This window comes from Centropristis striata, chromosome 11 (genome assembly GCF_030273125.1).
Source record: "Centropristis striata isolate RG_2023a ecotype Rhode Island chromosome 11, C.striata_1.0, whole genome shotgun sequence".
Classification (NCBI taxonomy): Eukaryota; Metazoa; Chordata; class Actinopteri; order Perciformes; family Serranidae; genus Centropristis; species Centropristis striata.
This window is the reverse complement of record NC_081527.1, coordinates 16,288,805-16,300,897: the sequence shown is the minus strand read 5'-3', so window position 1 is coordinate 16,300,897 and position 12,093 is coordinate 16,288,805. Positions and strand designations below refer to the sequence as shown.

Genomic DNA, 12,093 nt, shown 5'->3' with positions numbered 1-12,093 from the left:
GCATAGTATAGTATGACTGTCCAATTTTTCAACATCTCATAAGGTGTTTTTCTGTGATTTATGGAAAAAGCATGCTCTAATATGTATCAACAGACTACAATAAGTCATTTTTTAGCTATTTAAAAATTTGACAATTTTTAACAAAAATCAACATACTTTTATGACATCAAAATATAAAAAAGTACAGCATGTCAAAAAAAGTCATAGTACAGTATGTCATTAAATTGTCATTGTATAGTATGTTTAAAAAAAACTAAAGATTTCATAGTGTAGTATGTCATAAAAGTGACCATGACCATTTTTATATAATTGGCTCACCCACTGTTAGCTTGATTTCTTTTTTCCCCCATTACTTCTACTTTCACATGACTGATGTGTCATTGTATCACAATCACAGAAATTTGGAGAGAAACTGAAATGCTACTTGTGGAAAAAACTGTGGGGTGCCAGGATCAGCGACACTGGGTGGGTTGGTGGTGAAACCAGAAGAACCTATGATGGTCTGCACTGACAATGTGGCAATAGTCTGGCCATCATTTGAGCTAAAAGGCAAGGTGGCTGTTGCTCAGATGGTAGAACATTTGCTATTGTAGTCACTAAGCTACAAAGCAACTTATGTCAATACATCCGCAACTATCGTACATAATACTGGTAAGTGATGCTGAGGACAGTAAATAGTGGAGCGGCTAAGTGCTCATTTTGGCAGAATTGTTCAATTTATGATACAAGCGTGAAAATTGGCATGAACACGCTCCATGGGTCAGTTAACAAGAAAATTGTTTAAGGTCAGGTCAATATTTGAAATGAAAAGCATGATACATTTAAAATTATTACCCATTTTTATAAATTAAACCACTTAAAAGTTTATTAGGTAGTTAAAATGAGCGGAGTGGAGTAGAACAAGATATAGTGGCAGTTTCAGCAAATATAACACAAAGTGTTATATGAATTTTACCTCCTGAACAGACAAAATGTTTGAGCTTCAGCCCAGATTTTGAGAAATACAGTGAAAGAGTAAAACGTCTTATTGTAGCTGAGCTTCAGAGTTTATTCTTAGCTGCAGGTGAGACAGCAATCGCACCACAAAGTCCATTTAGTAGGTGCACTGGAGCTTTCGATATCACGTGACCTTCACCGGCTTAAAATGTGAGGTTTAAAGTATTTTAATTGCTTAGGAAAAAAAATTAAGATATGTAACTCAACAAGGACAAACTCCATCTGCTGATAAATATAATGTGATTCAATTGAAAGCTCGTAGTTTGAGAATTTGAACTCAAGGTCCACTTAGGAGCCTTTTCAGGAGTTTTCTAACACATCCGCCAGTTGATGGCTGAGTTGGTCTCACTTGAATGAAGTATGGGATTTCTGTCATTTGATGAAAGCTGATTAACTATCCTGTTATATATAACATATATCAAATCTGGGGAAAAAAACAGTTTACCGTATTTTTTTCATAAAAAGACAAACATTTTAAAAAGTAAAAAAAAAAAGTCATGTAAAACCATTGTATTTTATATGTAGGTATTTCCAATGTACATTAAAAAAAAGTTTTATCTTGCTTTTTTTAATGAAAAAATTGTTGTTTTTTTTAGTTTCGGACACTTTTTAATAATTAAACATGCCCCAGGTTAATGCTGTTCCTGAAAAAAACGAACATAACAGGAGGGTTAAGCCTCTAATCAGCTTTTAATAATGATAATAATAATAATAACTAGGACTGCAAGCAGTACTGAATGGGCCCTCGCAGTATATGCATGTCGGGGCATGCTGCCGTCGGGATGTGTGCGTTACAGGGGCCAGTCTATACCACCCCTATGAATTTCATTGCCTTAAGTGTTATAGTGTGGCCACGGTACCAAATATGAAATTAGACACCACAGTGCCACCTAGGGGCCGATCAATAAAACCTTAAAGGGTTATCCTACATACAGTGTCTGAAGGAGGACTCTTAAATGATATGTATAAGTTAGAAGAGGCAGGTAGCAATGGTGGAAAGTAACTGTACATTTACTCAAGTACTGGACTTTAAGTAAAATTTTGAGGTACTTTTATGTACATTTTATGTAACTTTCTACTTCTACTCCACTACATTTTGAGGCATATATTGTACTTTTTGCTCCTCTACATTTAGCTGACAGCTTTAGTTACTTTTCAGGTCAAGATTGAAAATGAAAAACATGATACATTTAAAATGATTACCCATTTTTCTAAATTAAACCACTTAAAAGTTTATTAGGTAGTTAAAATGAGCAGAGTGGAGTCATTTCACAGTGTGGTATAGTACTTTTACTGAAGTAAAGGATCTGAATACTTCTTCCACCACTGTCCTTTTTATCTCCTACTTTTTTTTTCCTTTTTTTTTTAATTCATTTTTTGTAACTTTTTTTTAAACTTTATTTTTTTTACTTTTTTTTTTTTTACTTTTCAGGTCGAGTACTGCGCATGCGCGGCCCCGCTGTTTCCTGCGCATGAGCGGGCCCGCTGTTTACTGCGCATGCGCGGGCCCGCTGTTTATTGCGCATGCGCGGCTTTTCAGCGTACTGCGCATGCGCGGCCCCACTGTTTACTGCGCATGTGCGGCTTTTCAGCGTACTGCACATGCGCGGCCCCGCTGTTTACTGCGCATGCGCGGCTTTTCAGCGTACTGCGCATGCGTGGCCTCGCAGTGTACTGAGCATGCGCGGCCCCGTAGTTTACTGCGCATGCGCGGCTTTTTCAGCGTACTGCGCATGCGCGGCCATGCTGCGCATGCGCAGTAAACAGCGGGGCTGCCGTGCGCAGTACGCTGAAAAGCCGCGCATGCACAGTAAACTACGGGGCCGCGCATGCTCAGTACACTGCGAGGCCACACATGCGCAGTACGCTGAAAAGCCGCGCATGCGCAGTAAACAGCGGGCCCGCGCATGCGCAGTAAACAGCGGGCCCGCGCATGCGCAGTACTCGACCTGAAAAGTAAAAAAAATAAAGTAAAAAAAATAAAGTTTAAAAAAAAGTTTTTCAAAAAAGTAAAAAAAAATAAGTTTAAAATTAAAAAAAAAAAGTTTTAAAAAATAAGTTAAAAAAAAAAGTTACAAAAAATGACAGTGGTGGAAGAAGTATTCAGATCCTTTACTTCAGTAAAAGTACTAATACCACACTGTGAAATGACTCCACTCTGCTCATTTTAACTACCTAATAAACTTTTAAGTGGTTTAATTTAGAAAAACGGGTAATCATTTTAAATGTATCATTTTTTTCATTTTAAATCTTGACCTGAAAAGTAACTAAAGCTGTCAGCTAAATGTAAATGAGTAAAAAGTACAATATTTGCCTCAAAATGTAGTGGAGTAGAAGTAGAAAGTTACATAAAATGTACATAAAAGTACCTCAAAATTATAACACTATAACACTTAAGGCAATGAAATTCATAGGGGTGGTATAGACTGGCCCCTGTAACGCACACATCCCTACGGCAACCTCTCATTGAAAAATAAAAACTCAGTCAACCAAATGGTAAAGTGGTCTAGCAGACCGATTGGTGAGCCACAGCTCAATGTGGAGACCTTGTACACAAAACAATTACAGCGCATTACTGGTTCAATTCAGGAGGGCATTGACAATAAGTATACCAAGTTTAGTGTTAAAACGACCAACCGATTTGGAGATATAAAATACTTCAATTTAAAGAGCACCACCTAGTGGTCATCGGCCAAAATTTTACACAGAGCCTCAGGGGCTCATGGGGAAGTAGGATCTTGAGTTTCATGTCATTCAGACACACCAATGTGGAGATATGCAACACTTCGTTTTTTGTGTTGAAAATAGCGCCACCTGCAGGAAGTTGTTATTTAATAACTTGAGTATTCTTTGGGTTATCAAAATTATTTTAATAACTTTTTGTTATGAGGGTCCATAGATGCTGCGTGCAAAGTTTGGTGCAAAACCATGAAATTGCCTAGGAGGAGTTCCAAAAAGTAGGTTTACGACATTTCGCGAAATTGCAAAAAAAACTCTAGGCGTGGCCTATATCACGAGATTCAGCACAACTCAGTGAACGCGTGGATATAAGGTTTTTGAATGTGTGATAAAGTATGTGAGAGTTATTAGCCAAAATGCACTTTCCTTTAATATAGCGCCACCTAGTGGTGGAAATTCAGGATGACAATAGATTATAAAAAATTTCGCCAGGTGTGACTTATATTTAAAGTTTCATGAGTTTTGGGGTATGTTCAGACAGTGAAAAATGCGATCATTTGGGAAGAAGAAAAAAAAAATAATTCGAAATACTGCAAGATTTATTGTTCCGTGCCATCACACTGTGACAACTTTATTTCAACCAAGGCAAATATTCAGTATTTACAAAGGATTCTTTCTGTTAAAATTATCTATGATTGTAACATCTGTTCACTCTTGCATTATTAAAAATAATTAAGTAGATATTTATATAAAGTTTGGCACTTAAAAAGTCTCTCAAACTGTGACACACTGCTAATGAATAGAGTACTAATTATAAAGTACTTATTATATTACAATTTCAAGATATCAAGTTTTCAAGATCCAAGACAAACACACTGAGTTTTCTCACATTTTTACTCCACGTTTGTTGGATCCCAGGTCACATGTCTCCCATCATGCAAGCTATCCAAAGTGGCCATGTCTGACTGCTCCAGCTGGAACCCAAACACCTTCATGTTTGAGAGAAAAGGAAGAGGTGACGGGTGAAATTAGAAAATGAATGGCTGTGACAGTTGAGATTTTATGTAAGAATTAGCTCAGGAGGCATCCTTTTTCCTTATTATGTGTGTCAACCTCTTGCTGTGTTCCTCTCTCTTTTTATGAATCTGTGTCATCAAGCCTGCCTAATTTGTCTGTCTGATGTCGTTATTGATCAGCAACACCATTGATTTTAATGCATTTTGTTTTTCTGCACTGTCAAATTGGGGGGGGGGGGGGTCCTATTTGTTACTTTAAAGTTGTTTTTTGTAACTTTCTTTTTATTTGTGTTTTTCAGATTAAAACTAAAAAAGGAAGAATAATAGTACATAGATATTGGTAACATAGGCCATATATTAGTGTAGGAAAAAAAACAAACAGGAAAAAGCATTCAGGAGGAAAAGGTCAGTCTCTTCATGCAGTTTATTTTTTAGTGTTAGTAATTAGTTATTTTTTAACCAACATAAATACCAGTTTATTTCAGTTTATTAACTTTTTCCATAAGCCAAACATGATAAAAGTAAACATTACAATTTTGAAGCCAGGACTCTAGATTGAAATCCTGATAGGATGATTTTATGCTTTCAATGAGTGTGGGATCATAAATTGTGGTTTCCGTAATCTATAAAATTTCAAGCAATAAAGCCTTGCAATGCATTTTTTACTCACTTGACAGTTTTCTTGAATCCTCTTCTTTTTGATGGATTTTGGTATAGTAACAACTCCATTCTAAGAAAAAGAAGAGAAACCATTGCATTGTGGGTAATAAAAAAGACAAGATTATGCCGATTCAACTTTGGAAAGACAGTATCTGAACAATGGGACAACCTGAATACTCCAGCGGATGCAGATCTGAGCAGGTGTGCGTTGGTATTTTTCTGCTATCTGGAGAACAGTTGGGTTGCTGAAGACTTGACCCTTAGCCAGAGGACTGTACCCTTCAAACACAATCCCCTCCTGACGACAGTACTTTATCAGCTGCTTGGGCTGTTGGAAAGGATGGTACTCCACCTGGTGGGGAAAATTAATTTCAAGAGGCATTATAGGCATGTTATTGTCTGTATAACCCAAAGAAGTTGGGACGCTATGTGAAAAGAGAACGCATCAAATTGAGAGTTAGGAGGCAAGTGAGAAAAACAATTTTGGTGATCCATTTTTTAAAAGTCTGATCTAAATCGTTTTCTCACCTGTCTTTATGACTTAAGAACAGGTGAAGAAAAAGTGAAAAAACTGCAGTGGTGCAAAGTACCTACATTTACTCAAGTACTGTACTTAAGTACAATTTTGAGGTACTTTCCATTTTGTGTAACTTTTTACTTCTACACCACTACATTTCTAAGGAAAATATTGTACTTCATTTAGTTGCTGCTTTAGTTACTTTACAGGTCAAGATTTAACATGAAATGTATGATCAATTGAAAGTGATTTTTTACACTTTGAAAGTAGAAGTCCCGCATTCAAAACTTGCTTAAAGTAAAAGTACAAAAGTATCAGCATCAAAATGAACTTAAATTATCAAAAGTAAAAGTACTCGTTATGCAGAATGGACCCATTCAGACTGTGGTGTTAGTACTTTTACTTAAGTAAGGGATCTGAAAACTCAACAACTGAAAAACAGATTTTTGTTGTAATACTCATTTCAGCCAAACAAGGCTGACTTGCCCCCCTATCTCATTATTTAAACAGGAGTAGTGCATGGAGAATTTAAAACTCACCTGGAAGAAACCATGAATGCTTTTAGTGCTTTTAAAAATTAACCTGACAATAAAAAATCCCTGCCATTTTTTTTTCTTTATAGTTTCAAATGAAGTTTGGAAGATTACCCTTTGACAAGTTCTTCAGTTATAAACACAGGAGAGAAAACAACTTAGATCAGACTTAGAAAATGGATAACCAGAATTTTATTCATCACTTGCCTCTCAGGGCCTTTGTATTTTTCTTTTCTGTAGAAAAAAAAACATACCTGGTTAACATGTGGCACAACACTACAGTCTTCCTTTAACTCATCCAGGTGGTGGACCAGAAAGTTGCTCACTCCAATAGCACGACACGCACCTATAGTAACATACAGGGATACTTATGCTCTATGAAATACCCTACTCTATCAGTACTATATTACTAATGTATGGCATACTTTCTGCTTTCTGTACCTTCTTTATAGAGTTCCTCTAAAGCTCTCCAGGTCTCAGCTCTCATCTCCCTGTTGGAGCAACCAGGTCGTGATGACTCTGGCCAGTGCATCAGGAACAGATCTGAGAGTGGGGGCAGGTCATGACATTAGACATTAAATTCATTACAGAGTCTGGGATTGTTGAAGATGTGCTCAATGACAGAGAACCAAAGAGCAATCATTGTTCAGGCTGCAGGTTATGATAACACATACAGCTCTAGCAAGTTTCTTATCAACATGTCTTTGTCAATCATTACCCATACCAAAATATTCCACTCCCATCTGTGAGCGGGAGTCAAGGCATGCTTTCTTTGCAGCTTTGTATCCGTAGTCCCCGGGCCACAGCTTGTTGGTGACCCACAGATCGCTTCGTGGTATCCCACTTTCTCTGATAGCCTCACCCAGCTCCTCCTCACAGCCGTACCGTTTTGCTGTGTCAATGTGGCGCACGCCGCACTCAGTGAGTGCATACACAACGGCATCATGGGAGTATCCACCATCATGTGATGTGCCTGGTTTAGAGAGAAAAAAATGATTTAATACAGGCAGCCAAAAGCAATATCAGTTCAGTTCAGTTCAATGGTTGTTGGGGTTATTTTGCCAAGTTTTCTGAACATGAAATGTACTGTATAGAACATTGTTAATGAAGACGGACGGACGGACGGACGGACGGACGGACAGACAGACAGACAGACAGACAGACAGACAGACAGACAGACAGACAGACAGACAGACAGACAGACAGACAGACAGACAGATATGTATATATACAGCCATGGAAAAAATTATTAGACCACCCTTGGTACATTTGTTTGGACAAATATAACAATAACAACAAAAATAGCTTATAAAAGTTAAAATTAAGAGCTGATGTGATGTGCCTGGTGTGTGTGTGTATATACATACATATATATATACATATATATATATATATATTTGCGTGTGTGTGTGTGTGTATATATATACACACACACACACACACACGCGTGTGTGTATATATACACACACACACACACACACACACGCAACTAAATGTATTTGACAAGAAAAAAAAGTCAATGGAAATGTTTGTGAGTAAGCAATGACTACTAATATAATCATATTACATATCATTTCCAATTCTACCCAGAATGGCATATTTAAAAAATAAAAAAAATAAATTAATACATTAATAAAGTCATGCATCCCACAGAAGGTTAAAAATAACAGAAAAAACATGGACCTCACTTGCCTAATCCAAGTATTGGAATCTGCAGACCATTGGAAAGTTTGACTGCAGGACAGCTCAGCTCTGGTGTGAACTGCATCTTCCTCTGTGCAGTGCTGCGCAATCTGAAATACACGGACGTTTTAATCTTTGCTCCGCTCACGTTGAAAAAAAATCTGTGTCTTTGCCTCCTTGCCCGTTATTGCACATCTGCTGTACTTCACGAGTAACTGCAGTTTTCCAAAAATACTAATTTATGTTAACAATACAAACCAAATACAAACATTTAAAGCAATGCACCACTAACCACGTACCTGTGTTTTACTGTACGCAGTATGATTTTCCAAATTTCAGGTTCTGTGAAGTTTTCCTGGAACAGATTTCCCGTTTTCTATTCGAGCCGATGGTGTTAGCATCTCTGGAGTGGATGGAGATGTGCCACCAATGAAAGAGCATAACATTCGTTAGTGTAGCACAACAAAGATGGCGTCAGTTTCTAAAAAGTACGAAATATGTTCAAGTGAGTGGAATCTCATACTGTAACGTATAAACTGTAATCATACAGTTTATAATACATTTCATGTTTCAAACAACAACACAACTCTTCTACTTGTCCCTTTTTCTGAGCTATGAGCCCACTCTTACTATGTTGAGGCTAATGTTAGCTTGTCAGTCCTCTCTTCTTTCAGGATCTTTGGAGTCAGCCAACATGGCGACCATGTAAAGCAGACAGACTTTGTGCAGTGCCAACAAAATGAGGTGAGTTTTGTAAAACATCACGTTTACTATGATTAATGAAAACGAATAGCGCTATCACGTGGCAGTTTAGTAGACTGACGTTATGGCGTATTTTCAGGAAAAATACTGGCCTATGACAGCTCAATGTTAAACATAAACAATGATTGCATGCTGCTGTGGGTTAAGCTAACATTTAAGTTGATTTGTTTACAAAAAAATGTCAGTGTTGACGTTGGAGGCAAGAACTTCAGGAGCCCTCAAGGAAAATTATTTTAGTATTCATTTAACGCAAAACAACCCAATGTTGCTGATTTTTGTTAGCCGTCTTCAGCAGTTGACCTAGTGGCAACACTGTTTATTTGCACCAGAATATTGACATTTAATTGACATGCTATCCTTTTAAGTCCAGTGGAAGCATGTTTCAATGCCTGTCCTTAGTAGGAGTATAACAGAACACAAAAATCATAGTTCGGTTTAAAAATCACGGTTCGATACAAGTTACAGTGGGTGGAAAAAAACAAACTCATTAGGATACATTTCTCTTAAATTATTTTCGAACAGTAGGGCATGTGTCACAGACAGACAAAATCCTCTTTCAGGGAACCAAGGTATTATTTTGTCCACCGAACACCTTCCCTAAAGGCTATAGGTCACAGTAGGTTATACAACAGAAGAGCATCTCTTACACTGTGAAAAATGACTTTAGCAGTTGCTGTGAACGAATTAACAAACCGATATAGCCCTAATTCTTAGTAATTCTTAGGCTATTTTAAAAGCTGCTGTTCTGACATATCTTAACTGGCAGGGATAAAACCTGCAGTTCATCATAACAGGATGTCCTGTCCATCTGTCTGCCTCCTATGATGCAGGGTTCCCCGATGCGGCATGGGGCTCCGACGAGCCTATTTGATTTGGCCAGTTCTGCTGCTTCTCCTGGTTGGTGCAGCCCTGGCCGCTCTGCTTCCCCCTGCTGAGGACCAAGGAGGCGCTGGTGTCCTGGGAGTGCTTCGCAGGGCAACATCACAAAAGGAGAATCGTCCTGCACAGGGCAACCATGAAGACAAAGAGGAGGAGGAGCAGAAGTTCACCATCATCATCCAAACTTACAACCGCACAGACATTTTACTCAAACTCCTAAACCATTACCAGGCAGTGCCTCATCTTCAGCAGATTATCATAGTCTGGAACAACATTGGAGAGCAGACTCCTTTACAGTTATGGAACTCTTTGGGGCCTCATCCGGTCCCTGTGGTCCTCAAGGAGCAGACAAGCAATCAAATGCGCAACCGACTACAACCGTTCCCTGAGATTGATACTGATGGTCAGTATATCTATCAGTTAAATCAGTGCTATTCAAATTATTTATATTATGTCTCTCTTGAACATTTGAATTAATTTTTTTGATTTGATCCACAGCTGTGCTGATGCTGGATGACGACACCCTGGTCAGCGTTCCTGACCTCAGTTTTGCTTTCTCTGTCTGGAAGGTATTAAGCTTTAAGGACACTCTAGATGGCAGTAATTGACATCTAAATCTAAATAATATTTGGGTTTAACTTGATAATTGATTGTGTGCATCAACATCATGTGGTACTGCACCATCCAACATCCAGCATAAGTTGTTTTGTCTTTGGTTCTGCAGCAATTTTCAGACCAAATTGTTGGGTTTGTCCCACGAAAACATGTCTCCACACCAGGAGGAGTGTACAGTTATGGCAGCTTTGAACTGCAAGATCCAGAAGCAGCTGGAGGTGACAAGTAAGTGGTGTGTTTCTTGCATTGTTTCTTATCTTGTTGGGTTGGTCTTACTTTAATTTGAAATGGCTGTTTCTTTGTACTTGATCCACTCCCTGCAGATACTCCATGGTGTTAATTGGCGCCGCCTTCTTCCACCGCCGCTACCTGCAGCTCTTCCAGGACCAACCCCAAGCAGTGCATGCGCTAGTGGATGAAACACAGAATTGTGATGATATCGCCATGAACTTTGCTGTAGCACTTTATTTGAGAAAACACTCTATCGGCAGCGTTACCAAACCCTCTGGGGTCTTTGTCAAACCTGTGGACCTCCGTAACCTGGAAAAGGACGCCAGCAGCGGGTACCAGGGCATGTGGCATCGTCCTGAACACCTTCTTCAAAGATCGTACTGTCTGAACAGACTGACACAGATTTACGGCTTCATGCCACTCTGCTTCTCCAACCTGATGGTCTCCCAGTTTGGCTTCCCAAGCTACGCCAACCATAAGAGTAGAGGCTGAGGAGCTGCCACACCGCTGACTGTTTTGGATTGAAAGAAGACAGACTCGAGAAGCAGTCTGGTAAATCTCGGCTCAGGATTATGTTGACACCGTTGATCCCTGCATGCGTAGGAAGCGAAATTTCATATTTCGCAGACAACATCTTGGAAAAAGTTTCAATAACATAACTGCAAAAGACAGTAATGATTTGGTGGCTGAAATAAAATGGTATAAAAATGTAGCTTTTTTTTTTCTTAAAATGTACTTGCTCAGTGTTTTATTCTTTGTGTTATGTGAAACTAAACTGTTTCATCATTGCATCTGCAGGACCATCATGGATTTTGGACAATCAGAATTTTCTACACATGGCCCCGTGAGGAAGCTTTCATATTTGATCCGAACATCGTTACCAAAGCTGCCTTTCTTTCAGTATGAACTCTGGATTATAATGGTTACTTTACAGCCAGCAGGTGTCAGTCTTAGATCTGGTTTGACAGTTTGCCTTGTTTGTAACTGCTGTCTTGTTAGAAGTTTAGTTTTACTACATCTATAGTTGTTTATGGAACGTGCCACTTTTTTGGTGATCTTGTGTACAATCCCCACAAATTTAAAATTTATGTTGAAAATGTAGGTATTCTGAAAATGCCAAAAAAAGAGAGTTTGCACCAAAGTCTGAATCTCTGAATAAAACAGAATTATTGCAGGTATTATGTACAGTACTATGCATGCATTGACAATCATTTTTTAAAAGTGTGTACAAATGTCAAGCTTGCAAGACTATATCATGTGATTTAGTTAAATAAAGAAAACACTTTTCCCCTAACCAGAATCTGCGAATGAATTTATAATTATGATATCAGTAACTAGCAGTTAAGCATGAAAAAAGGTGAAGATCCTGAGATTTATTGAATGCTTTAAGAACGGACCAGTTGTTCAGAAGTAATCTGATCAGATTGATTGGATCAAATCTTGAAAATGGGTTGTTCAAAAGAAAAAATATTCTGTAATAAGTTTAGATCATGTTATCCAGTTTTTGTTTGATTTGGAGCAA

At 38.3% G+C, this 12,093-nt stretch overlaps 2 protein-coding genes across 8 annotated transcripts; one reads left to right on the top strand and one right to left on the bottom strand.

The window, feature by feature from the left end:
* Positions 1-3,954: 3,954 nt before the first annotated feature.
* On the bottom strand, positions 3,955-9,573 carry zgc:110366 (uncharacterized protein LOC550476 homolog). Of its 5 annotated transcripts, none has more exons than XM_059344116.1 (9): positions 9,494-9,573; positions 8,384-8,487; positions 8,094-8,194; positions 7,126-7,374; positions 6,843-6,944; positions 6,656-6,747; positions 5,521-5,703; positions 5,362-5,421; positions 3,956-4,664 (listed from the first exon to the last, which is right to left on the bottom strand). In XM_059344116.1, exons 3-9 carry the CDS (start codon positions 8,167-8,169, stop codon positions 4,569-4,571), a joined length of 858 nt encoding a protein of 285 aa, XP_059200099.1. In that variant the 5' UTR covers positions 8,170-8,194; positions 8,384-8,487; positions 9,494-9,573; the 3' UTR covers positions 3,956-4,568. The 5 variants fall into 5 exon arrangements, with proteins under 5 accessions (XP_059200100.1, XP_059200099.1, XP_059200097.1 ...); XM_059344114.1 differs by lacking the exon at positions 9,494-9,573 and adding an exon at positions 8,715-8,827 and having other exon boundaries at positions 3,957-4,664; XM_059344113.1 differs by lacking the exon at positions 9,494-9,573 and adding an exon at positions 8,715-8,748 and having other exon boundaries at positions 3,957-4,664; positions 8,384-8,565.
* On the top strand, positions 8,572-11,865 carry extl2 (exostosin-like glycosyltransferase 2). Of its 3 annotated transcripts, XM_059344110.1 has the most exons (7): positions 8,572-8,589; positions 8,759-8,828; positions 9,677-10,128; positions 10,224-10,294; positions 10,450-10,565; positions 10,664-11,270; positions 11,370-11,865. In XM_059344110.1, exons 2-6 carry the CDS (start codon positions 8,824-8,826, stop codon positions 11,061-11,063), a joined length of 1,044 nt encoding a protein of 347 aa, XP_059200093.1. In that variant the 5' UTR covers positions 8,572-8,589; positions 8,759-8,823; the 3' UTR covers positions 11,064-11,270; positions 11,370-11,865. The 3 variants fall into 3 exon arrangements, with proteins under 3 accessions (XP_059200093.1, XP_059200094.1, XP_059200092.1); XM_059344111.1 differs by lacking the exon at positions 8,572-8,589 and having other exon boundaries at positions 8,740-8,828; positions 10,664-11,123; XM_059344109.1 differs by lacking the exon at positions 8,572-8,589 and having other exon boundaries at positions 8,740-8,828.
* Positions 11,866-12,093: the final 228 nt, after the last annotated feature.